At 40.9% G+C, this 27,395-nt stretch overlaps 1 protein-coding gene across 3 annotated transcripts in view; it reads left to right on the top strand.

Moving 5' to 3' along the window:
- The window catches only part of grk4 (G protein-coupled receptor kinase 4), a 43,158-nt gene extending 16,879 nt beyond the window's left edge, over positions 1-26,279 (top strand). For 2 of the 3 annotated variants that reach the window (XM_029499164.1, XM_029500847.1), the window contains exons 3-16: positions 249-361; positions 1,331-1,408; positions 1,830-1,930; positions 9,568-9,660; positions 10,671-10,734; positions 11,059-11,199; positions 15,297-15,487; positions 16,834-16,871; positions 17,407-17,496; positions 17,677-17,885; positions 19,535-19,672; positions 20,471-20,608; positions 20,865-20,996; positions 22,941-26,279. In XM_029499164.1, coding sequence (XP_029355024.1) covers positions 249-361; positions 1,331-1,408; positions 1,830-1,930; positions 9,568-9,660; positions 10,671-10,734; positions 11,059-11,199; positions 15,297-15,487; positions 16,834-16,871; positions 17,407-17,496; positions 17,677-17,885; positions 19,535-19,672; positions 20,471-20,608; positions 20,865-20,996; positions 22,941-22,997 — 1,583 coding nt within the window. In that variant the 3' untranslated portion in view covers positions 22,998-26,279. Of the gene's footprint in view, positions 1-248; positions 362-1,330; positions 1,409-1,829; positions 1,931-9,567; positions 9,661-10,670; positions 10,735-11,058; positions 11,200-15,296; positions 15,488-16,833; positions 16,872-17,406; positions 17,497-17,676; positions 17,886-19,534; positions 19,673-20,470; positions 20,609-20,864; positions 21,043-22,940 lie in introns of all 3 variants that reach the window. The other variant, XM_029500036.1, reaches the window with a different exon arrangement.
- The last annotated feature ends 1,116 nt before the right edge of the window (positions 26,280-27,395 follow it).

The following is a 27,395-nucleotide window of genomic DNA, read 5'->3' as shown; positions in this document are numbered from 1 at the left end:
CTACTAATATGAAACTGAATCGGCTTGAGACAGCCTTCTTGTTGAATGTTAGTGAGTTATGAATAATTGCAGTCATGTCAGATTCATTTAGCTTTCTCAGGATATTTTTCAGAGGCCAGTTGAGAGTTTTGGAGTGTTTCACAAAAGCAGCAAAGCAAAAGATAAAAGTCAGAAAATATAATATGTTCATTATATTTCTCCTCCCATGTCTCCCCTCCCTCTTTCTCCCTCTCACCTCTTACTCCCAGAGAGGGAATACACCAGTCTATGTGAGAAGCAGCCTATTGGTCGGCTGTTATTCCGTCAGTACTGTGACACCAGGCCAGAGCTGAAACGCTGTATCGAGTTCATGGATGCTGTGGTAAGATTATTGACATTTCTATTTGATTTCCTAACACTCGCTCTTTTGGCCATCATCTTCTACTTGTGTTTTGTCCTCTCGGACTGGTCTGATTCAGCCCCTGCTGGAGCAAGAACTAGGCGAGGAAAGTCCTGGCTTGGTCCTTTGCCTTCTCCTGGCGGTAGCATCAAGTGGTGGTTGGGGAAGGTGTAGGGGGGGTGATTAGCAATTTAGACAGGCTGTCAAAGAGCAGACCCCTCCCCTTCCTCTATGCACTCCTCCATGAGGTCAAGCCCACGTCAGAGCCAGGTCTCCTGGGTGAGCAGGCAAACACAGGCACAAGCTTGTGTCTAGGCCCCTTGAGGTATGCGAGAAAGGAAAACAGGGGGGAATCATGCTTATTTAATAAGAACCTACATTAGTCTTTTTCGAGGTAGACAGACAGGCATGTACATATGCGCACAGCCAGTTGCACATACTCACACTGGTTGTCAAAAATGATAGAAACGAAACATTTTAATGTTTAACGTGCTGCTACTCCCACTGAGAATTTCATGGCTCGGAGGTGATGTCTAGTAGCACTGCTCAGCCCCCATTCCTCTGCACCAAGCGTGTTTTCAAACAAAACATATGGTTGGAAGCAGTAGAACTCCACACCATCTCCCTGCCTGCAGTCATATTTGACCAAAAACACAATCTGTGATGGTGCGATCTGGTGCAAGCTGAGATGTCATTCTGGTAGTTGACAGATGTAAAGGGGCAAAGCTAGAAGTCAAACAGGGTTGCCAGTTTTCTGCTTTTACTTTACTTAGTACAGCTCTGTCACTTTTTACTTATTCATTTATTTTTTTAAATCCCCCCCGTCCTGGTCACACCCTTCTCACTCTCTCTTCTCTCTTTAACCTTATTTGGAGAGATATTAAAGATGGCTGAGTTAGCATGGCTTCCTGTGCTGGTGTGGATGCTCACTCGTCTGTTCCTCCCTTACAGGCCATGTACCAGCTAGCTCCTGATGAGAAGAGGAGGGACTGTGGACTGAATGTTTTAGACACATACTTTAATAATGGGGTAAGATGGCATATGGTCATCTATCAGAGCTGGCCTATATGGAGAAATTATTTATAGAAAATGTTTCCTCACATTTCCAATTCTTAAGTTATCTAGTTATCCATCCCTTTAAATGGCATGCATTTATTAAATATATTAAAATATTTATATTAGTGTAATTGTAAGGATGGAAATGTTCCCTTCGGTTAAACTGTTTGATTTAGCTTTTGAATCTATATTTGTGCTGCACACATATCACACTCATAGCCCTACTGAGACCTTTCGCTTTGTTAGCTCACTGCTTTTGGACCACAAAAGTTAATGTCAGGATCTTTAACAAGCCAAAGTTTGTCACAACCAGGACTCCATTATACAATGCACCAGCATCTGACCATCCCTTTTCTGTTCCTCCCCGTCTGTCCCTGCCTCTTTAACTCTAAAGTCTGCAGCGCATCTGCCCGACATACCGCAGGATGTAGTTGCTGGGTGCCGGGAGAGGCTGGAGCAGAGTCCATGCAAGGAGCTCTTCAATGACTGCACCAAGTAAGGTTCTGTCGTCCCCACACCTCTGGCAAAGCGGGACATTTTTACCCTCTCCTATGCTGTGAACGCCCCTGCACTGGCTGCCCAGTTAATGAAATGCTTGTTAGTTGAAGCCATATGGATGTAATGTTTTTGTTTTTCTGTCTGATTGAGTCTGTCAATCACAGAGTAGTCGTACCAACAGAATCTTGTTCCTCCAGAAACCATGTGTGCGTTTGTAGAAGGTGTAGAGAAGTGCACCTTGTCACTCGTGATGATGAGGCAGCTGGCACCTGGAGTGCAATAACACACACACACAGGCATATGCACACATAGACTTGCAAAAACACACACACGCACACAGTAGAGGTGAATGAAAAAGAGCAGTGGGCAGAGAGAGCATCCGGATGGCTGGCATGAAAACAACAGTCACCTCAGTGTTCCTCGTATACAAACACACACAAACATAGATTGACAAACACACACACTCTTGCAGGTGTTTCTGCTTCCTGCTTGGAGAGCCTGGAGAAGCAAACAGACCAGGGATTATTACTTCCAAATTTACTTCTCATTGCACAGATATACACATATACACGCATCTCAACGTAACTTTTTATTAGCCCAGTACCTTCACTTCTTCAGACTTAGTTTCTGCTCCTCAGGACCTCAGTTGAATGATATTTGTGAAATACGTGTTTATTATTATTATTATTATTAGTCTGGGATCTCTAACTTTTTTTCATTTTTTTAACTGTTTGAGGATCAGCTCATGTCTTATATTGCTGCTTACATTTATATAAAAAAAACTCTCAAATTCAACAAACCAAATCAGATGAATTATATAATTTGAAGCATCATTCAAAGCACCAAATAAAAAAAAGAAAGAAAGAAAGAAATTTGTGTTTTGAACCAAAAAAATCAGAAATATTGAGTCACAGACACTATAACGCAATTGGAATTAAATGCCAATAAAGCCCCTCAAAAATCAGACAAAATAGAGACTCCTCGGTAAATAATCCAGTGATAGTTGTCAGTAGGTCCATCATGAGCTGCATGACAAACAGGATAAAACTCAGAGCAAACACGTTCACTCACTTAATCCATGGCAGTACATTTCCAGTTTCTTGGAAAAGTTTAGTTTGTATCTGTTATGTTGTCTAGAGGAGTTCCTAACCCTGCACATGTCCTTCAGCCAATCTGATGTGAACCAACCTGACAGTGTAACTCATTTGAGTGATAACTCAATCAGTGTTTAGAGGAATGGCTATGTCTGTATTTCATTTAGTTGCGTGTGGAGCAGATTAATTAAAGATTGAACTATACTCAGAGCCTTCTTGTGAGCTACTGGTGGCTGGCTAACCACATGTTGGAATGACCTCTGCTAAATTGTTGTATTGAAATTGGTAATTTATTGATTATGTCTTTAAATATGGCGCAAAAATATTTTTTTCTTCCATATTTACTTCCCTGTGGTTTCTCACCTCAGATGTGCTGTTATTGATTCAATAAAGTAGGATTATGGATGTGTCTCAACTGTGCTGCATGCTGACGAGTTGATTGAAGGTATTTTCAGATTTCATTGGTTGTATTTATCCACAAGTTCGTTAGAGGCAGTTTAAACTGGAAATGATCAGAAATGACCAGAATGGAAAATGATGTTGTAAATGAAGCAATGTTTACTTTAAAAAAAATGTAGCAAGTCAGGTAAGATCAGCTCAGAAGTCATTTTAACAGAAAATAAGAATATGTATTTTCTTGGTGGTCGTGGTGATGTAAGTTTTTGAGAGGGTGCATAAATTCTGATGCAAACTGAACTTCCCACCTCTGGTAGCACTGTTGTAAAAGAGAATAAAAATATATCACATTAGTTCATAGGATTTACTGTGCAGCAATATGCAGCCCTCGTCAAATCAACAGGCCCATGTTTCCTTCCTGGCAAAAGCTGCATTTCTGTGAAGCCTCAGAGTTTAGCCACACAGGCAGAGGGATTTGGACTGGAAATGCTGTAACCAACCTCTGATTCACTCAAGCTTCCCTGGGGAATCCCGGAAGTTGCCAGGAGGCGCTCAGGAGAAGTGGGAATCGTGGATGGGAAAATACTCAGTTATGTTCTCGGCCTGCACTCATGTTTTGTCAAAACACACGCAGAGAGCTGCTCCAGAGCTGCTGGATTTCTAAAATCAATAACCCGTATGCTCCGCAAGACCAACTTAACTGTTGGTGGCGTCCCTGATGGAAGGATACAGATGTGCTATGGCCTTAAATTTTTGAAAGCTGTGATGAATTTTCCTCGTTCATTTTAACCTGGTGATTGACATTGAATGTGTTCTTTTCTTTAGTTTATCTGTGGTTCATTCACATGTCCGAATTTTCCTGTTTGTTGGTCTGATTTACTTGAGGGTTGGAAAAGTGACAAACAACGTGAGCAGTGAAGAGACACAGTAAGGAGACGTGTGTGTGTGGGTGTGTGTGAAGTTGAACTGAGGTTTTACTGAAGCTGGAATTGTCAGTGGTTAAGACTCAGATGAGGATAACATACACCTGACTTCTACATTTGGTCATCGTCTGTCTGGAACAGTTTCCTTCCTTTGTGCTTGCTTTTCTGTTTTAACACCTGTCTGTGTGGCATAAAGAGCAGAGAAATTATGCAATGAAAAGGACAACGGCAGCATCAAGACACTTTACTGATGCTCAATTCAAACATCTTGACTGGATTAAAAAAAAAAAAAAAGAGTGAGGCGAGATGAAGTGATGTCATTACATAAAGCACAGTGTGAGGGGCTGACTTCAAAAACCCACAGGCGATGAAAGAGGAGCAAAAAAGGAGAAATAGGGGAAAGTGAAGAGAAATGGAAAGAAAGAATTAAGGAGAGCGAGGGAAAACAGTGCACAGGCAGAGGACAACACAGGCATGTGTTTGTTACTGAACACCTCTCAGCAGGAGCAACACTTCAGATGTTTTTGAATGGGATTCCTGTTCAAGTTCTGTCATCAGACCTTCCACTATCATTATTATTTATATTCCAGGGTGGACTTTAGATTTGAGTCACTTTTTTTATTCCGATATGTCAGAGCTTACTCAGTGTTTTTTAATTTCTCAGAGAGAAAGCCTGTAGGAAAGCATGGTGCTACACGTGGAAACGTGACTTTTGGCAGAGCCATGCACCCACTAACAGAAACGCATTAGCTCACTCATGGATTTTCTTCTGCTGCAGTGGAACATAAGGTTATGTCACACCAAGACTGGAGTATGGCATTCACCACGTCTGTATCCTGATGTTGTATCTGTCTTAACAAAGGTGTCTCTGCTGATTGTTCACTCCCATTCCTTTTGTGTAACAAAAGCCATATTGTGGCTCTGTTTATTTCTACTCCCAGTGGTGTCTGTCTGAGACTCGACTCCAAGCCAGGCACTGCTTGGCTCTTGCCTCTGAGCCCCTCTCTGTAAGTGTCCAAGACCACTTTTGTCTGAGACTGAGGAAAGTTCAATGACCTGACAAATGAACACGGCTAAGAGTCTGAAATAAAAATCTATTCATTCAAGCCATAGGTTAATCTATTGACTCTTTTAAACAGGGAGTTGGAAATGTACCTTTTTAGACAAGCTTTTAGCTCTAGCTGAATGGCTGTTTTGGATGTGCTTGTTTTTCCTATGCTGTTTTATATGTCGGTTTGAATTTGTTTAGTGTGCTGTGTTTTACTTTGTTGTGAAGAACTTTGTGATTTTTATCTTTGAAAAGAGCTATAAAAATAAACTGTACTTACTTACTTAATGGCACAACTGAGAATGAACTTGATATAAAAAGAAACATGTCGTGTTTAAGACAGTCTAATTAAAGTTTTTCAAATTTGAAATCCACGATTTTTGCACAAACTTCCCTGAGCCCAGAGGACAGAGTCACTTCAGACGAAACTACCTCTGTGGCAAACTGAGGTCTTGGGAGAGATGATGGTGGTTGTGCCAAGCCAGTGGGACTCATGATGACATAATTCAGTTTTCTTAACACAGCCGAGGGTGCTCCCCTTGTGGAAACTCTCTGCTCTTGAGCCCTTCCTTGTCAAGAACAGCCACCTCAGTGCTGCTGGTAACCACAGGCAGCTTTCCTCATACTCCTTAGCGATGAAGTCATATGGTCAAGGAAAATCTCCTGGCCAGATATGAGCATCTCTTTCAGCATTTGGGTGGCAGAGAGGAGAGCGTTTGGTTTGTAATCACGTGTTTTACACTGGCAGAAGAGACTGTGATCACACTGGTGAGCAGTGGATAAAACTGCGCCGGCACAATTTTTGTTTGTTTTATGACCACAGTGTTGGATATGAACACAGTTCTGTGCTGCCTCTTTACTTGATGCTTCTGTTAGATGTGTTTGGCTGAATCACTTACCTCTATTGTGAAAATGCAATTTTATGTTAATAATGAACCCTCCCCAGGATGACTTTCATACCACAGACCTGTTAATGGGATAATTAATCCTGTTAGAAACCCAGTCAGATTTCTGAAAGCCAGTAACATCATACATACAGGTAGCCCAGATCAACCAATATTGATACGGATATGCTTTCTTCATAGCACAGAAGAAGATGAACAAAACAGGTTTAGCTTTCCCAACATGTTTTAAAGGTAAGCTTCATGAAGTTTGCTTGGGGAGTTGCAGTTATTGTTTCTTAGGCTATCATTTTAAGCACTTGCTTATGTCAAAGCTTAAAGGTTCCCTGTGAAGTTTTTTTGCATACAAGCAAAATTTGGCATAGTGGTTAGTGCTGATGCCCCACAATAAGAAGGTTGTGGATTTGGTTCCTGGCCTGGGGCCTTTCTGTGAGGAGTTTGCATGTTCTCCCCGTGCGGGTTTCCTCCCACCATCCAAAGACATGTTTGGGTTAATTGGTGACTCTAAATTGTCCGTAGGTCTGAGTGTGAGTGGTTGTTGGTCTCTGTCTGTCTCTGTGTGTTGGGCCTGCGATGGACTGGTGACCTGTCCAGGGTGACCCCACCCATGCCCAGTGTGAGCTGGGATTGGCTTTAGCATCCCTGCAGCCTGGAAACGGGTAAGCGGTTGAAGATGATTGAATGAATGGATAATGTTAAAATCTCTAGTAATAAATTGACAGCAGGATCCCAAACACATGGACCCAAAACACAAACCAAACTGGCAACCCAGGCCTACAAACATTACACCATAATGAACAGAATCCAAGTGGAAACAACCCACTGGTCTGTAACCATTATTTTGAACCATTGTGTTTTGGATTTGGCTGCTGCTACCTTGGTTTTTTTAAAGATCAGATAAAGGATTTTTTGGACGAGGGGGTGGCGCTGAGGAAGAATGATGGGAGGATTTGAGGTGCTCTGTGCTCAGTCCTGATTGCCAGGCACAGTCTATCAATCACAACATAGCCATATTCTAAGACATACCTGGCTTCATAGTCTATTTTCCTCTAAATAAGACCATCCTTCCATTCATCTTATACCGCTTTTCCGTTTCCGGGTCCCGGGGGTTGCTAGATCCAATCCCAGCCAACGATCTAGGCGAGGCTGGGGTACACCCTGGACAGGTCGCCAGTTCATCACAGGACCAAAACACACTCACACTCTGACCTACGGACAATTTAGAGTCACCAGTTACTCCAAGCATGCATGTCTTTGGACGGTGGGAGGAAACCGGAGACTAAATAGGACCATCATTAAAAATAAAAATAAAAATTTGCATCATGTCATATTGAAGAATACTTGAAACTAGAGACTGCAATCATTGAATAAGTATGAAAACATTTACTGAGCTGATAAATCAAAGGGAAGGGCCATTTTCCCCAAAGACTTCAATACAATGTCACTTCATTTTACAACTAGTACAGTTGTCCCATGAGGATCATTAGACAGAATGCAGGTTTAAGCCTTTTCAACATTGGCTTGTAACTTTTCTGGGCATTATCACTAATGTTTATCCGATCCTATAGTGTAGGGTGTAGGAGGTGGGGGGGGCTGGAGCCAATGAAATGCTGAAAACGGGTTGGACAGTTGACTTCATATGTTAATTGAGAATGACTGTGACTTTTTCCATTGTGACTTGTGTTTATCTTCACATTTACTCTCACATTCGTCTTATCTAACATCTGGCTCCTCTCTTCTCACAGCTTGAAAATTTTAATCTGGCAACAACACACAAGGACAGTAGATTTATCAGACACTATAGAAAACACAACAGTTTCCCTTCCCTTTACTATTTTTTTTTTTTTTTTTTTTTTTTAATCACAATCCTTGAAGTAACTGCAGCTGTGTCTTGGTATAGTTCAGCACAAGAGTGTTAGAACATGGTTAGGTCAAACAACGTCTATGGTCAAGAGGTGGTAGTGGGCCAGAACAGTAATATGCGAGGCTGGCGGGGTCATGTCAAAGATTCATGTTCTAACATCTCTTAGTCTTGTGATGGTTGACATATGCAGCCTTTGATGACCTTTGCTTTCCTCAAAGGCCTTCACTTTAGTGTCATCAGAGCAGGAATTCTCCAAGGTGAAGTGTTTTGATTGCCAATGTAAGTGAATATGACATAATTCAGGTAAAGGGAGATTAAACCCTCTCTCAACATTAAATCTTGCTTTCTCACAAAATCCCACTCTCTGGTTAGGTTTAAAGTTAACTGTCTCTTATCAAAGGTATTTTACATTTTTCATATTAATCCTTATGTTTTCTTTCCACTGACAGCTGCTTATCTCATCCAGCAAATCCCAAACATACTCTCACACAAACAAACAGATGTATATAAACATGCACACACACACACACACGTGTTTTAGGGGATACCATATTTTGCGCGCCATAAGGCGCACCGCATTAAAAAGGGCAATATCAATGAACGGGTCTGTTTTCATACATAAGGCGCATGATAAAACATATAAAGCGAAGCACAGTACATACTGGTATTACAAAAAGAGGCGGAGGTAAGCGTACTGAATACTGTTCTCTGATTGGTTTATTGTTGCCAGCGATAGCAAACACCTGAAGTTAGTTTGACGTTGGAACAACGTTGTCTTCCAACATTTGATTATAATTGGTTTATGATATAGATTTGAAAATTGGGTTTACATTAAAAAACCTAACGTTGGCTTCACGTCTAATCATAGTAAGATAACACTGACTAAATGTTGAATGATGGTTGGTTGCCAGCACTACATAATTGGTTATCTAACGTTGTCTGACATTGCTGCCCATATCCAACCAAGGACCAACGTTAACACAACATCCCTGTGTCAGCTGGGAATGCTCTGACAGTCCATCAAGCGAAGCGGCTGCGTGGCTTATCAAAGTCGCACTAAAACATTTTGACACATTTTTCAGCGCAGTGTTCCACATAAAATTGATTTCGAGGTCAGTAAGCACAACAAGAATTCATACATAAGGCACACTGCCGATTTTTGGGACAATTTAAGGATTTTAAGTGCGCCTTATAGTGCGAGCAACACGGTAGTCAGATAAAGAGGACGTGTTTGTAAGTGTAAGGTTAAAAGGGATTCTCTGGAGGATGCAGGCTAGCTGCCTGTCTGGAATATATCCAGCATAAGCTTATTTTTTTTTCCTGTGTTTTCTGGTGACATGTAAATTGCAAAATCCTTATTAACTTTAAATATTCACCTCTCCTTTTTCCCTCCCTCCCTTCCTGCAGAATAGTTCGTGATTATTTGAGTGGAGCTCCATTTTCCTTCTACCAGGAGTCCATGTACTTCTCTCGCTTCTTGCAGTGGAAATGGTTAGAGAGGTGGGTAGTCAGTGCAGATTACACCCATGCCAAAGCAAACAATTCCTCTTTCTTACACAACAAAGGCACGTGATCTGGCACACATTGAATATTCATTGCTCAGGTTATTACGCCTAATTACCCTTGTTTGTTTGTCTCCTTTAAGCTTACAGCATTCTACCATTTAGAGTATCAAGTCCGATTTTTTTTAATAGTAATAATAATAATATTTTAATACAATTACCTTGGAAGTGCAAACAATATGGATCACCCCAAATGAACTACACACTGCCCTGAGAAGATGTCACTTCTATGGGTGGAAATTTCTTTCATATTGTTGAAAGTCAGATAGACTTTGTTTCTGCATTTTATGAGTAGGTTACAATGGGGAAAATAATAAAAGAATTCAATCTGGGAAAAATGGTAAAAGCATGTAACTCTTATGTGTATCATTTTAATAATATCCTTTTTTTCTTCCATGTCTTTTTTTTTTTTTTTTTAAATAAAATATTCAGATCATTACAAATCCACCATTTTCAGTAATTTGGATTGATTTTGTTTCTGTCTTCTGTATTTGTATTTGGTATTTACTCCCCACATATTTACACTTTTTTATATTTTATACATCTTTACTTTATGGGCTGCTTTTAGCCTCATGTGCGTCATCTCCTAAACATATTCTGTATTATCTATCTGAGTCATTATAATTGTTTGTGTTGTCTATTAAAGTCAGTCTTGACTTCTTACTGACCAGCAGCAGGAGAAGATTTTGCACCAAGATACAAAAGTGGTGTAGCCAATCAATGTTCCTGTTTGACTGCTAAATAATTTATGGTGCTTTGCATAATGGCTGAGTGAAAGCAGCAGCCATCAGGATGGATTAATAATATATTAGAGCATTAGTCTGTCTACAGCATCACATGGTCTGCAAGTTATCAGTTATTTTACGTCTCCTTATTTTTGTCCCTCTAACTTTCTATCTCTCCCACCCTTTCTCTCTCTCTCTCTCTCTCTCTTATCCATCACTACAGGCAACCAGTAACCAAAAATACCTTCAGACATTATAGAGTACTAGGAAAAGGTGGATTTGGCGAGGTAAGTGTTAGAACAATCCAGAAATAAAGTTGGTTTAACTTTGACCATTTTACCTGGTGCTGGGGTTTGTTTTTATGGCGGAGACCGAACCAACATAATGTTCCTTCACACATTGAGCCTGGAAATGAGATGTTAATAGTAATGATTTATTTTGCTACGAGTCACCTTTAACTCGCAGTTAATGCAGCACTGTTTATGTCTCTGCTCCATTCATGTTGGGTGGAGTGATCTGTGGTGTGACATAATTACTTCCATTAGTTAACAGTTTTAGGGGTTGTTTTCATATGTGTGTGTGATAATGGTTCCTCTTTGCCTGTTTTCCAGGTTTGTGCCTGCCAAGTACGTGCCACCGGTAAGATGTACGCCTGTAAAAAGCTGGAAAAGAAACGAGTGAAGAAAAGAAAAGGTGAAGCAATGGCACTAAACGAAAAACGCATTTTAGAAAAAGTTAACAGTAGTTTTGTAGTAAGTACTACTTTTTTCTTATTCAACCTTTCATCAGAATTGTACCTGTTGTCTATGTCTCTGTGTGTGAGCGCTTGTATGTCTGTGAGATTGTTGTTTGTTGTGGCTCCAGAATCCTGCAAATGAAATTGAATGGTGTGTTTGCAAAGGATGTCGATCTGTTGTTAAAGACAGTGGCTGCAACTCCAGTTGTTTGTTTAATGACATCCGGGCCAGGTGGAGCAGCCTGTGAGCTGCAGTGGAAAGAGACACAATAGAATACATTCTAAAGGGGTGGCACTGCAAGATGGACGGTGATAAATTCATCTGATCGTTATGCATTCACTGCTTTGCAAACATGCCAGATTAGATTTTATTTGGAGTTTACTGTCAGCCTTCAATCATCTGTGAATGTATCCTGACATCTGTTTTACAGCCACATGGTTTTTAAAACACTGATGTTTAAAACTCATTTTGAATTGAATGTTTTATATTTGTCCCTTTAGATAGGTGCATAGATTACAGGAAAAATAGTACACGTTTCTGTTTGCTATGTCCTGAATTTATTAATTGATGGAAACCTTTACATTTTTTATTGCCACAGAATCATCATTTACAACACAGAAAAGTCACAAACTATAACAATAATTGCTTTAAATATGGTATTTATCATATCTGTGACCTTCCCCTTCCACAAATGTACATGTACATATATTAATATCATATGAAGACATCAAAACACAATTTCACATATTAACCTCTTTTATAAAAAAAATAGTATGTATGCTGATATTGCAGATATGTCAGTATATGCTAATAAAATGTGTATAGTTGCAACCTTGTATATTATAAACGTATGTGGTTGCAACATGATTTACATTATAAAATTCATACAGATATTTTTATGTACATGTATTTCATATCTTATAAACTATATATATATATCCAGACTATGAATATAATGTGATAATGGCAGTCCCCCCACCCCACACAAATCCAATCTAACACAAATTAAATGAACCATGAAAAATAATCACCTCAAAAGGTGAAGAGCACAAGAAAACCAAAGGCTGATGGACTGGCTTTAAGGGCAAACACCCCAAAACAACCCAATAAGGGCTGTCAGATTGGGCTCCAACCACCTTCCAAAACAAACGCAAACACACAACCTAAAACCCCAAAAGCAGGAACCTAAGCCATGAAAATAGGTCTACCCATCAGAAATAAAGGGAAAGAAGATGCAAACAAGAACATGCACAAAAAAAAAAAAAAAACCAACCTCAGAACTGCCACCACCAGTCTCAGCAAGAGACTTGTGCTCGGGTCAGTCTTCCTTGATGAGTTCGCCATGATTACAGAGATCATCTGCATCCGAGGAAAGAGCAGACCTCAGGAGTGAGGAATCATGTACCTTACATGATCATAAGGGGGTAAAACAAAACATGTGACATGGACGTTGTTGAGACTGGACCAATTTAAACTGGATTCATTTAATTATCTGGCAGTGGTTCATCGTTGCCAAATGAAAATGTCACACTTGTATCCCCAGATTAAAAGTTTGTAAGTGCACAGTGAATTTTAAAAAATCTTCAATAAGGTTTACTAGCATTCTGTGGAGCTTGGGTTGCAAAGCCACTAGATGCAGGTAGAGGTCTGCATGCTTTGATGAGTGTCTGGCTTCATACATGTTCACAACACAAATAATATCTCCCAGTGGAGCAGCTAAATGTAGAAGAAGGTAGTCCAGTGTCCTTCTCCCAACACGAGTGCCAGCCAAAAAAAAAAAAAAAAAATTATTACCCTGCCACTCTAGCGCCATGTTTCAAGCCCTTAATAGTGGCGTTTCTCTTGGCTGATTTTCCTGTGGAGGATTTCTATAAATTGAGCCATAGTCTTCAGTAAGCGGTGGTTTTTGGCTGGCCAAGCTTGAATGCTTTTTAGGGACTCATCTAGCTTTTCATTTCCATGCTGCACCAAAGCACTGAAGGGCTGAAATTTACAGCTGACAGTCCATTACCATGTAAGATGATATATCATAGGAAAAGTTCACAACCTTAAGGGAGATATCAATAATATTTATGGGTCATTTATTGAATATAAGACCTTGTTAACTGGTGTTCTGTCAAAAAAATTTGTAGCAAAAGTTGCTATTTATGTCACATATTTTACAACCTTCACTCTTTTGACTGCTGGCTGTGAGCTGCTTGGTCAACATGTTTCTGATGTATCTCTTCTTTACTCTCCTCTCATTGCTTCTTGTTTGTTTAAAATGAAAATGCTTGAATTTTTATCATCCTTTGCTTTGCGTCTGAACATCAGGACTCGAGATGCAATAGGAAAAGTAGCGATGTGAGCTTCTCTTTCCATTTTGTCCAACTGTACGCACAAAAACATCTCAGGTGCTCTAGCAGGAAAAGAAAACTTTGCATTGGCTCAGTGCTGTAGTTCTCCAAAAAAAAAAAAATAGATTGTTCCAAAGACGAGAAAATTACAGCAAGTCCTGGTTTAACATTCTTGGAACATGTCGAGCAGCAGCTGGAGGATTCGTTTCTGTTCTGTAAGCAGTCTGACTATTTGTACACACTGCAGAACACAGTGGGACTGTTTCACCAGGCAGACTTGTGATATTGTTGTGTAGTGCAGAAACCTGGGTGCTAACAGAGCAAAGAGGAGCCTCCATTTTCTCCAATTTGAAGCTTATGTATGTGTGTTTGAATTGTACTTTGTGTTGTATTAGTCAGTTTCTGATGCAAAGTGAGCTATGCCGCACGTCCTTGTTATGAGTGAGTCATGGAAGAAACATATGTATGGGCATGTAACACACACAAACACACACACACACACACACACACACACACACATACACACACACACACACACACACAGGCTGTAGTGGGCTTGTAGCAGAACCTTATACTTGCAGCTCTTGTCACCTGGGATTGGCACATGATTGTGTGTGTGTGTGTGTGTATATATTCGCTCTGCGCTGCAGGCAAAACGGATGACTCTTCATGTGCCTCTCTACCTACGAGAGCAGCTCTGTTGCCTAGCAACACTGACCAAACAGCAGTAGCAAGGAGAAGAGTCAAGTGCTCTCTCAAACCCCTCGTTTCTCTCTCTCTCTCTATTCTTCCACCTTTTTATCAGTGCATAATATTAGCCACCATTTACTGTTATATACTGTTTGGTTTTAACCAGTAACGTGTGTGTGTGTGTGTGTGTGTGTGTGTGTGTGTGTGTGTGTGTGTGTGTGTGTGTGTGTGGGCTCATCCTGCTCTGAAGTATCATCCTCACATACAAGTGAGACAGCTCAGATCTGGCTATTTGTCACCACCACCTTTTTCAAAATAATTTTTAAGGCTGGAGATGATATATACCTTTATTATATATTGTTTCAATCCAAGAGTTTTGCCTAAAATGGAATTGTATCTTTTGATATGATGTATTGAAGAAAATATCCCAGTTGGTCACAAGGTTCAAGTTTTAGGTCTGGCCGAGGGTTAAGTTTTGTTTTTGTTGTTTTGGGTATGAACTACACAGCTAGCATAATATGTTTGTGTGTGTGAGTGTGTTATTGACTCGGCCCATAAGAATTTTCCCATCTCCCCTTGTGGTCCGTCTGTGATTGCGCTCTGTAGCAGATGGGATTCCTCCCCGATGGCAGCAACATCCTGGTTGTACACAATACATGAACACACTGTATATACCCTGCATGTCACCGACCCACGGGAGGAACTGAGGAGGAAACTGCTGGGAATGATGGGAGAGAAGAGAGAGATAGATAGTTGTATTAGAGGGAATGGACATGAGGCAATAGAGAAAAGAGTGGAGAAGAAGCATCTAGCTTTCCATATTTGTGATGTATTTCTTTGTTCCTCTTTGTGTATATTCTTCGAATTGAAAGTGAAGTAATGGATGATTATTTGGAGCATTAAGCAAACAAATGAAACAATAATGCTCCTCCAGTGACCCTGCCTCTTACCACTGGTCTTCCCTCTTCCTCCTCCTCCCTGCTTTCTTCTCTTCTTGCCCTCCTCCACACCAACTTCCTTCTTCTCAACTGGTCCCTCACTTCCTTTGCTATCGCTTCCCCAAATTTGCCTCCCCTCCCCCTCTAGGTTAGTCTAGCATATGCTTATGAGACCAAGGATGCGCTGTGCCTGGTGTTGACCATCATGAACGGTGGTGACTTAAAGTTTCACATCTACAACATGGGCAACTCAGGCTTCGATGAGCAGAGGGCCATCTTCTACGCTGCTGAGATCTGCTGTGGCCTTGAGGACCTGCACCGTGAGAGGATAGTCTACAGGTTAGGACGCACAGGTGTAATGCACAGGTTTGGGGCAATCAAAGATGGGAAACCAAATCAAATGATAATAATATGGAAAAATGTGCTCACTTCTGGGGGGCGGTTCCTTTTCATGTCTCAAAACAGCATTGAGCATGGAGAATTCTTCAGGGCTATTTTGAGGATCTTTGTCCCTAAAGACTGACGTGGTGGGCTTTACAGTCCCAAACCCGTATTACGTGAGCTTGTTTTTGTTCAAGAGATCTGGCTTAGTGGCCGGGTATTTAAAGGAGCAGCCTGCCAATTTTGCACACTTAAAGTTCAGTTCACTTTACGAGTGACAAGGAGTACTAGTCAGCTTGGGAAAGAGACATTATTTTGTAATCACTTTGTGGCTCAAAGTGTGAGAGTTGACACAGGGACATCTTCTGAATTATCTCAGAGAAAGCTTGAGAAATTACATATTTTACAGTATGGTTACAAGGGGGTGGGGGAGTTCTATAAATTAAATTTTATTAAATTAGGGTAAAAGGAATGATCTAGAGCTGCGCAATTAATCAGGATACAATTGATATCACAATATGGAAATAAGTGCAATATCCACAGTTGTTCTTTTGTTATGCAATGGGAGACCTAAATGAATGGAATATCACCTTAAACTCATCAGGACAGTGTTTGCCGACATGCAAATACAAAGTCCCAGATGATGAAGTTTGACTGGATTAATCGCGGAACGGTTTCTCCGAGGTGTAATGCACCTGTCACATTCAATGGAGCCTCAAAGTAATGCCAACATAAACACTGATGTTCTTACAGGACACGTGCGCCCACATACACATGGGCCACACCATCATATAAACACTGTTCCTTCATCTCTGCGTGTGTTGCAGTAAACTTTGTAGTTGAGGTTCGCAATCGTGCCTCAGCTTTTTTTCTAAATAAACAACACCTGCTCTTTTCAAAAAGTTGAATAAGGCAATTTAAAGATAATTCAGATGTTATCTAACAAACATGGCATGGTCATTTAAATTTGCCAAAAAACAAAAACAAAAACCAGAATACATACGAGTCTATAGAAGGGCTGAATAGAATTCCTCTGACTTAATGTCTAAGAGCCTAAAACCACAATTCAAAGCAGAAATATAGCTACGTACAACATAACACAATACATGAAGTGAATAAAGAGTGTGTGGAAAAGTCTATTAATTCACATGGATGACTCTTGAAGCTCAAGAACAGAAAGCACATGGGTAATAAAAGAAAATGGCATCTCCCAAAAGACAAAGTCAAATGTAGGCTCTATTTTTAACCAAGCACAATATCACAGTCATGACTCCCTAATGTCTTCTTTTCCTTTTCTTTGGCAGGGATTTGAAACCTGAAAACATCCTCCTGGATGACCGTGGTATGTCCCTCTTTCATTTTCCTTATTGCTCCGTTCAGACCAGAGTGGGCCAACATTTGTGGGCACACCTTGTGGCTGGAGAGAGTACTATTTGTTCTCCACTGTTTATTTAACGTAGCTCATAGCTCACAATGTCCAAAACATAAGGAACGGTTTGTAAGCAGCCTGCTTCATAATGTGTGAGCACAGCACTGGAATGTCTCCCCATCTTTCAAACACTGAAAAGTCATCTCTTCATATTCTCACACAGGCACTCTCCTCTGAGTCACACTCCAGTGTCATCTAATCTCTGTAACATGGACTCTTTTTGAAACAGAGGAATCTCCTCTATGTTTCTCTCACTTTTCTCTTTCTCTAACCTTTGTCATGTTACATGACAAATGCCAGGGCCCTTTTTGCTTTGACACTTACTCATTAATGGTTTAACAAAACCGTTTTAGTGACAATTAATTTCCTAGACATTAAGAGTTTAATTATTGAAAATTTATATTCAACACCATCTTAATTGTAGAATGAATTCTGGTTTCTTCTTTAGGACATATCCGAATTTCAGACCTGGGCCTTGCTGTACAAATTCCGGAAGGAGAGACGATACGAGGGAGGGTGGGCACTGTTGGATACATGGGTAAATAAAAAAAGCTCAAGCACCTGAGGCCACTTAATCATAAACATTTCATTATTTACCTCACTACACTAAAATACATTCCTTCACTGACCTTTAACTTTCTGCCTGGCATTTCTTAACTCTGCCTCAGTCTAAAACTTGGCTCTGTCCCCCCTGTTTTCTTACCTCTCATTACTTCAGCTCCTGAGGTGATCCAAAATGAGAGCTACACCTTCAGCCCAGATTGGTGGGGGCTGGGCTGTCTGATCTTTGAGATGATCCAGGGCCAGTCGCCTTTCCGCAAGCGCAAAGAGCGTGTTAAGCGTGAGGAGGTGGACAGACGAGTACGTGAGGACCAGGAGGAGTACTCCGATAAGTTCTCGGATGAGGCGAAGGACATTTGCAGACAGGTGAGAGTAAAGAGTAATGGAGAGGGATGATTGTGGAGTTAGGTGGAAAAAGGGCAAAGGGAGGATAGCATGTAAGTTGGTCAGTTGGTTGAGTTACAAATGAGGACAGACACGGATATAACTGGATAGATTTTCATGTCTTCAGGCAGAGACATATTAGAAACAATCCTGGCTGACTGAATGTATTTCATTGTAATGAATGTTGGCTTTTCCAGTTTCCGTGCTCTGAAAAGCTGGACAATTAGTTATGTTGTATTATTTTGCAGAGCTGCTTCCAAGTTTGTGGTTGTTATGAGGCCAGTGAAGACCCCATGATGCTTTTAGTCTATTTTTTTACACCCACTAAATCCTGTTCAGGGTTGTTTGGAGTGCATGCACAGGGTGAGGCAGACAAAAACAATCACACTACATTTTTTTGTATCTGCACATGCCAAGTTCTCTTTTTGGCTCAGCCATGTTTCCAGACAAGGGGAAGGAGGAATTTATCTGTCTTAGGTTTAAACCTGTATGTCTTTTTATCCTGACGTGGGCTGCAAAAGAATCTATAGCATAACTCAGAAACCGTTTCAGATGTGTGTCTGCACAACCATCAGACACAAAGCACTGCCAACTGGCTTTTACAACATCCACTGCTCTACAGTCCATCAATGGTTGGTTGCTAACTGTCTGCTGTTTGGGGCTGTGTTATTACTATTGAGTGGGTTTATTGGATGTGAGAGTGGTGGCAGTAAAGAGCCAGTGGGTTCTACCAAGTTGGGTGACTATTGATGCTATATGCTGTAATCTCAAATCGGAAGTTTACTGCAGCTCAGCTCCGCCTCTGAGCTGCTCTGCCTCTGAGCAGGGGAGGGGACGAGACATTTATTTGTGTGACGTGGTGGAACATTCTGACCTGAGGTTCTGCTGATTCAAGGGCTCCCCAGGGCGAGGAGGGGTGGGGAGTATGGGCTCAGGGAAAAGGAAGGTTTTGACAAGAAATTAGAGAAAGATAGTAAGGAAAGAGGGAGAATGTCGGGGGGCACCGGAGCCTCTGCTATGCTTTCGAGATGGCTATTACAACGAACCAAAATAGACAAGGGATCCAAGTTGGGTGGCAGAAAGAGAGTGACAGTCTACTTTGAACCATCGTGTGAATTTGGGCAAGAGTTGCGCAAGGACAAGGGAACAACAGGAGAGATGAGAAAGGTGGTGAGAAAGTGAGAAGCCATCTGTGTGTTGATTGTGAAAACCATCAGCCTTTAGGCAACATATGCGCCAGTGAGGTGTCCGCTAGTGGCCAAACCACCGAACGGCACTCATCCTCTCCATGAGCCTGCTGTGCTGGAGTTTTTCTTGTGATAATGTGATCTAGAAGCTTTCACAGGCTCACTCCTAAGTATAAGAAACTGCAAATGCTGCAAACTGCAAATGCAAATGACGTAAGCATTTTGTTATATTAAACTGTAGAGATTAGTTTTTAAACTGCCACAAGATCCTCTTCATCACTCTGTGTGTGTGAGAGAAAAAGGCTTGGATAAAGGTTTGTTGAGTTTCTTTTTCATGAGAAGTTTGTTGCTGCTACTATAATTTATCTGCCAGAGCCATTTTGGTGAACACACTCACATAAAAGTGGCTTGCTCTTTTCTCTCTCCTTCACGCTGTGTGTTCAGCTCCTGGCCAAGGACCCCAAGGAGCGCCTTGGTTGTCAGGGACGTGGGGCCATAGAAGTCAAACAGCACCCCATCTTCAGAAACATCAACTTCAAACGGCTGGAGGCCAACATGCTGGATCCTCCTTTCAGTCCTGATGTAAGAGTCTGCACACATGCAAACTCATGGCATGCACAGTTTCTTGCAGGCTGGATGCACAGCCTGTAGCCCGAAAGCTCAGCAAGCTACAAATAAGCACACAGGAAATACCATTGTCACAAGTAAACAAACACTTCCAGTATAAACTCAGTTATCAGGGTAACCAAACAAGGGGTGGGGGAGGGTGGGGGTTGCTGGGAAGGTTGATTTCAGTGTATTAAGTCTTGATAAAACAGAAAGGAATTCTTTACATTTAAAGTTTCTCATCAAAGGTAACTCAAGTGGAGCTTTTTAATGACAAACTGCATGGTTGTGGTCAAATTAGGGAATGTTTCATGGAGTTTCATACATGAGTGGCATTTCACCTAGATAAATATAGTTCCACCAAAATCTGTGTAAGCTTTTATTTTGAACTGTACTTACAGAGTTTTGCTTTTGAGGTGTTAACAGAGAGAATTGTAACATTTCATTTTCAGTGACATAAATAGACAACGTGGGCATACTGACCTGAGAGGTTAAACCAATAGTTGAAAGTAGATAGCGTTATCTTTGCTTCTGTTTTGGGTTATTCAGGTCACTAAGGCCATACAGAGGTAAACAGAGCAACAAAGAGTCCTTAGGCATGTGAAGATTTACATGTTGATCGAATATCTGTATTATTAATTATTTCAGTTTTAGCATTTCTTCATTTCATCCATAAATAATGGCACATTTAACAGTTGTTCTGAGACTTTTTGTTCATTTTCCCTGTGTCCCATCCTCTCTGTCTCTCTCTCTCTCTCTCTCTCTCTCATTCAGCCTCGGGCTGTGTACTGTAAAGATGTCTTGGATATCGAGCAATTCTCCACTGTCAAAGGCGTGAACCTTGACCCCACAGATGATGACTTCTACCACAAGTTTGTAACAGGCAGTGTCTCCATCCCGTGGCAGAATGAGGTACCGCACTCCAAGGCCACTGAGATGATGTCATCCTCCTACTGCAAACAGATCAAACATAAATACCTGCTTCAATGCACCTTTAAGACTAATTTAGAAAGATAAATTGATGTTAATGGTACTTTTGCCTCTGAATGAGTCAAGTTGGAGAATACTAATTCAAGAGTGTTTGGAGGTTCAGATGTACACCCTGCTTCCAGAGAGAATTGAACAGGGAAACATGTCAGGTTGGATAACTGAACTTTTCCTGTTGTAGATGATTGAGATGGAGTGCTTCAAAGAAATCAATGTCTATGAAACAGACGGGACGCTCTGCCCGGACCTGGACATGAACCGGCCCAACCCTCCACCGAAGAGAGGCTTCTTCTACCGCCTGTTCAGAAGAGAGGCAAGTTCTAGTGCTCCGGCAACTGTTCGAGGGGGTGGGGGCTAAGGTACTTCCTCTCATCCTTCTTTCCAGCCTTTTTTCTCCCGTATTGTAGGCCTTGTTCAAACTCAACATGTACAAACATTACTTCTGAACTCCTGTTAAATTTGATTATGACATATGTCCTGGGTCAATTTGTGTTGGTTAGAATAAGGCCTCCCTCGTTTTCTCTTCTGAACGTGAAATTTCGTGTGCTTTGCATATTCTCTCCTAAAGCTGTTGCAATGTCTTTTTGCTTCAGAGCTTCAAACATGAGGACTATTTCCTTAAAAGAACTGGTTTCTGGTTTTGGGAAGACTTGACTTGAAGTTTTGCCTGCAGTGTTATGTGGTTAACACAAAATGTATTGATAAAACCTTTGCAGGAGCTTTTCAACTAACAGCTTTTTCATCTTTGAAGCCTTTCATTATGCTCTGTACCTCCCTTGAACTCAGGGGTGACATTTCCATGGGGGGATAAGCTCCTGTCACTTTTATAAAGCCTCCTTTTTGCGTTGCATATTTCTTTTGTTTATTTTGAACTGTTCAATCTCAATTGAAAAACCTAGATGAGCTGGTAGCTGATCTGATAAAATATTAGTATGTTCATTTGTGCCACCTTCAATCCCGGTGTGCTCACAGCAATAAGTTGCACCAGCAGCAGTGAGTGCTTTGCAGGTGTTTTTGGCCCTGAGTTTTTAGTATCAGGTGATGCAGAGTCCACCCAGACAAGATGACCTGGAGGCAAGAGCAATCGCAAGGAAGGCCGATCCTTGTAGTAGACGTGTACATTAAACATGCATTATATTATCAGGTCTCTATCAAAGATCTTTTAATATGTCAGTACATTAACTGATTTTATTTTTATATTGTAGTTATTAAAAAACAAAACCTAAAATAAACACTTCAATGTCTTTGTTTCCATTGCTGTTATCTTCTAACTTGCCACTAGTTGTGTGTGTGTTGCTTGCTACGGAGAATGTGGCATCATCAGGCGTAACTTTACTTGAGTACTGTACTTCAGTACAGTTTTTGAGTATCTGTACTTTACTTGAATATTATTCTTGGGGGATACTTTTACTTACACTCCACTATATTTGAAGGACAAATATTTACTTTTTCTATTGATGCTCTTGTTACTTGCTACTTTTGCGCTTACATCAGCTGATGGTTTTTTTTTCCCCCACAAAATTCTGAGAAAATAAACTTTCTGCTGATTTGCGGATGGTTTGCCTGTACCATGTCATGCCATACGTCGGGTTCAAGATGAAACTTTGGTGGTGTGGATGAGATAGAAAATGGAAAGAGAAATGGAGGAAGAAGCAAATATCTCAAGCCCACGTTTGAGATTTTTGGCACCAAAACAGATTTGTTTCAGTTCAAATGTTTGTTGTGTTTACCGTGAACAAGTGATATCACGGCCTACAAAAACTCGCCCTCCAACCTGAAAAACTACGTCCCTTTTTAGTGCTGGTTTAATTGTTGACTTGATGTTGGTAGGTAGATAGCAGGGTAGTGGTTTACGCGGTTGCCCCACAATAAGAAGGCTGAAGGTTCAGTTCCTGGCCTAAACATGCCTGGGCCAATTGGTTAATTGGTGAGAGCGGACCCCTCCAGAGACCGGTTCTTGTAGGGCCTCTTTAACTGAAGCAGAATCCCATCAGTGTATTGTATAATGATAATACATTATACTTCTACTTTCCTTTCCTGTATTTAAGTAATTTTTTAAGCAAATACTTAAGTAATATTTTGACTAAGCTACTTTTACTTGTATTGGAGTAATATTTGATAAGGAGTATCTGTACTTTTACTCAAGTGGTGAAGTTGTGTACTCTGTCCACCTCTGGACATCATCATGTGTGGTGGAATCGGCTTGTCTGAATTATCATCGTAAATCGATTGTATTCACACTCTTGGTTCTTCCCAGGTCTGTTTTAAGAGCGGCTACAGTGAAGACGAGACCGAAGAGCCCTCGCGACTTTAAACCACTCCCTCCACCATGCCCCTTCCCACCCCCACCTCCGCCCTTCGCCGCTGAACTTCACCACAAACTCCGAGCGCAAATCTTAGGAACTCAGTGAATGTTGAACTGTATTTATGAGCTGTATTAAAAGTGTATTATAATTAAAGAAAAAAGTATGAGTTTAAAGATTTTGTACATTTGTACTTGAATTTATGTCTAGATGTATATTTTCACTAAAGGTTGTATTGTACAAAAAGCCATAAAAGTACCACTTGAATGCATACATTACATTTTATTTCCTTTTTCCCTTTTGGAATGAGTATGGATAATGTGTAATGGGGAGATTTTTTTAAGAAGCACAGTACCAGTAGTCTTTTTATTTTTCTTAATGTAGCATAAGTCCTTTTTGTTTTTACATGTGCTGGATGTATGTCTTTAATTTGACCAACGTGTTGTTAGCATATCAGATCCACCCCGTCCCAAACTAACCTTTGGCCTTTGTACCCCTCAAGGCTCAGGTAGATCTGAATGACGGGCATAGATCCAAATGAATCCAACCTGACATGGTTGTGTTGACCCCATGCTGCTTCGACCTCCCTTTGTTTCGCAGCTCATCACCTTCACCTGGGATCATTACCTTGGAAGTGTGAGATCTCAAAAATGTATTTCCCTCCGCCAGTCTAGGTTTGCAGGTTTCAGTGGAATGGGTGGCATGTGTTGTGTTGTAAACCGTCTTTTAGGTGCTTGAGCTGATTTGATTCTAGCAGAGATGGCATGAATTTGTTTCTGGGGACCTTTTAGTCTGCATGTGCAGCATAACTTATCCATAAAATGCAAAGGTAATACAATTGAGGCCATCTTTAGGGACTTAAGGCCTGATAAATATCATTCCTGGAACTCTTGAAATACCTTTCAAGAGCTTCAAAAGCCTCAGAACATTAAGATGCCAGATATGTGTTTCCTTAGGGAGCACAACTGTTTAGTAAATGTCTGTTACATTATTCACTCAGGCAGAAGATTTTTTTTTTTTTTTTTAAATATTTACTCATTATTGACCTCATCTTTTTTGTTGTACTACCTGGCTTTTCCCTGTTTTTGACCCTGTTTTCTGTGTGTAGAGTGGAAACTTCTTAGATATTAGCTACCTTTATTTTTCGCACAGCAGGAAAATCTATGACTGGTTGACTGGGACTGACTTGGAACATGGAGACAGATGATGATGATAATGACGATGACACCGTATCAGATCTGACCTGTGGCTCACAATGAATTCATTCAGATAACAAATTGCCATTGCATCAAACTAACTTATATTAATTTAGCCATCAGCAGCTATTGGCCTGCACTGAGTCAAGACACAGCCCGCTTTGGCCTCTGTGCCTGTTGATCATAGATAGCATTATGCCAGCTGGTTGTGCTAGTAATCCCCCAGTTAGATCAAGCTTCAGCTGTTCTTGTGGTGAAGACAAAATATGTCCAGTATCACAGCATCCACCTTTAATTATCCCGTTGAAAATCCCATATGATGATGATGATGTTCTCTCAGGAATGATTACCAGTTTCTTGTTTGTGCATGGACTGGGAGGAATGGGGGAGGGCTTAATGTTTAAATTCTGCCTGCAGAGGCTCCATCATCTGTGTACAGGAACGCTCAACCACTTGCTTTATCACAGAAGTTTTCATCTAACCTTTCATGAAAAAATACATGTTCTTTATATGTTATAATCTGGATTTATTATGTTCACATTTGAAGACAGTTTGCTTTTGAATTTTGCTTTTTAGGCAGTTACTGTTTACTCCCCACCACATTCTTAATGCTGTGAATATCCAATCTGGACGTGTTAGCTTTGTGCGTGTATTTTACACTGTATGGTAAAGCAGCTTCTGTTCAGTCTAATGCATTTAAGTAAATTAGCTCTTACCCATGTGCAGTAAAACATAAGTTGATTAACCAATTGATTCATCTTTTTCCTCCAACAACAATGGAAAAAAAAATGTAGTTGAATTAGTTTTCAAGACGGCCTGCAGTTGAAATGGTACGCATAACCAGTTTGGAGTGCTTGCTCCTTCTAAAGTTTTGTCCCCTTTTGCACCCTTGTCAAAATCAAAACGTGAACATGTACATCTAGCTATTGCTCACATTTGTTGCTGAAGTTTTTTTTGTTTTTTTGTTTTTTTTGGCTCTCAGGCACATTTTGAAGCTTATTTCTCTTGCCGATGTAGATTTTTAGCCTTTTAGCTCTTTAGCCTCAAAAACCTTGTAAATGATGTATTTCTATCATGTAACTAAGCTCTAATCTCACAGGGAAACAAAGCTGTGTTTGCCACCCATGCCTCTGTAATTGTTTGAAGTAACTTTACTCTTATACCCTCCATATAGCAGTAAAGATGTTCAGTTCCATTGCACTATGGTGTGATTTGACAATGATTATATAGGAAGTGTTTTTAACCTTTTTGCCAATGATACCAAAACCAACATCTAAGTAAATCAAATTTGTCTTGCCAATGAATTTACTGAAGAAAGACTGACAGCCTTTATTATGAGTGCCAATTACCTTGTTTATTTTTCACGTGCCATCCCTTTTCAGCCTTCCTCTTTCTGTCCGTCTTGAGAGAAATTCCTTGACATAAAGGAAATTTAAACAGCTCAACAGTTTTGAATGTCCGCACTAAGTGCATTTTAATGCCTGTTTTAAAAAAAAAATACATATGTTTTATTACTTAAGCATGTATTGGTTTGTAATACTTCAGGTTCCTTATATATGTAAATGATAACCTTATAGTGCCAACATATCTCACTGGTATCTGAGGACAACTTTATAAAAGGCTAGGTGACCAGCTGAGTTGGCCCAGTTTGAATACCTAACAAGCATTCCTTCCCCTCTGCCTTCCTCTGAAGCACTGTTGGTGTAACAATCCCCTGAAAGAAGAGGGATGACGTACACCAGCATTGTTCATCAGTCGGAGATCCTCAGCGCCATTGTGTCACTTGGGTTTAGTGTTGGGATAACCACCGATACAAGCCTGAAAGGCCTCAATGGTGTCACACTCTTTTGTCCACATGAGTGATATTTCCAAGGAAGGTGGATTGGCAAATGCATTATTGGTATTCGCTGTGGGCCTGGGACTTATTGATTTTTTTTTTTTTTTCTGTCTTTTTTTCTTTTTTCTTTTTTTTTTGTATCTGTACAGTCACGTCGTTCAACCACTGCAGTCATTGTCAATTCTTGTACAAGTTGTATCACTGGTTGTTGTACCATATCTGACATTTGTAATTATGAAATAATACACTGCCATTTGTATAAAAAAAAACCTGTGTCTTCTCTTATTTGTGTCCTCTCACATTTTGCAGTTAAATGAACATAGATGAGGTAAGGAAGTGTCGGCGCTTTAGTCACTTCACTGGTGGCCTTGAATCATCTGCTGCTCACTGACGGTGGGGGGGGGGCAGAAGGTCAAAGCAAAAGTAAAAACACTGTAATCAGCTGTAACCAGAATGACAGCTCGTCCGCAGACATCCCAACACTCCCGCAAGAGCGCAGAGCGGCTGTGTGCGCGTATGATTGATCATGTGCGCATACTAGAGAGCTAGCGTGCGTGTGTCTACGTGTGACCGACAGACAGTTAAAATACGTACCCCCCCCCGAATGAAAAATCCAGCTCCTCCAACTAAGAACTTCTGGCGCCGATGCTGCTACTGCTGCCTCCTTCTTCACCGATAAGGAAATTACAGATTATAATTTATGTTAACTTCGGGCAGTTTTACCTTCTCCATTCACTCCCATTGAGTCTCACGCGGCGGGCATTAAAACAACTTTGGTAAGAAATGCGAAAAAGGGATCACTTATATTTCAGTACACGTGTTTCCTCCTCACTCTCACATCTTCCACTGATCTTCCCTGACGCACTGATAATAGCCACTGCTCCAGTATCGGTGTTGCACCAATCTGTTTTTCCAATCTGGATCTCCGCGAGTCCCGTGATAGTAACAATAACAACAAAAGGCGAAAAAAAAAATCAGATGCAGTCATTGGCTGTTTCTTAGGTCACGCACCAAAACCCCGTCGTCTGATTGGCCAGTGAGGCTGCACCCTCCCCCGCCTCTGTCAAGCTGTCACACTCTCCACTTCCCGGTGTGATTTGTCGGGGGGGTGGAAGCGACGCTGCATCAAAGATGGCTTGTTATCATCCGACCTTATCCTCGTCTAGGAGTTACAGCGTGGAAGAATAAGAGCCGGCTTGCGTGAAGAGACAGCGGAGAGCCGGTGGTAGTTGTCGCGGGCAGTGTTAGCACGCTCGTCGCTCTACGCACCGCGTTGCTCTCTCCGTGCGCTAACTTGTCCCTACTGTGCTAGCTAGTTAGCTGACATAGTAAATATTAGCCAGCCAAGCTAGTTTTGCTTACTGTTGAATGCTAAA

The sequence above is a fragment of the Echeneis naucrates genome, chromosome 1, assembly GCF_900963305.1.
Source record: "Echeneis naucrates chromosome 1, fEcheNa1.1, whole genome shotgun sequence".
NCBI classification, from domain to species: Eukaryota; Metazoa; Chordata; class Actinopteri; order Carangiformes; family Echeneidae; genus Echeneis; species Echeneis naucrates.
This window is presented reverse-complemented; position numbering and strand designations above follow the sequence as displayed.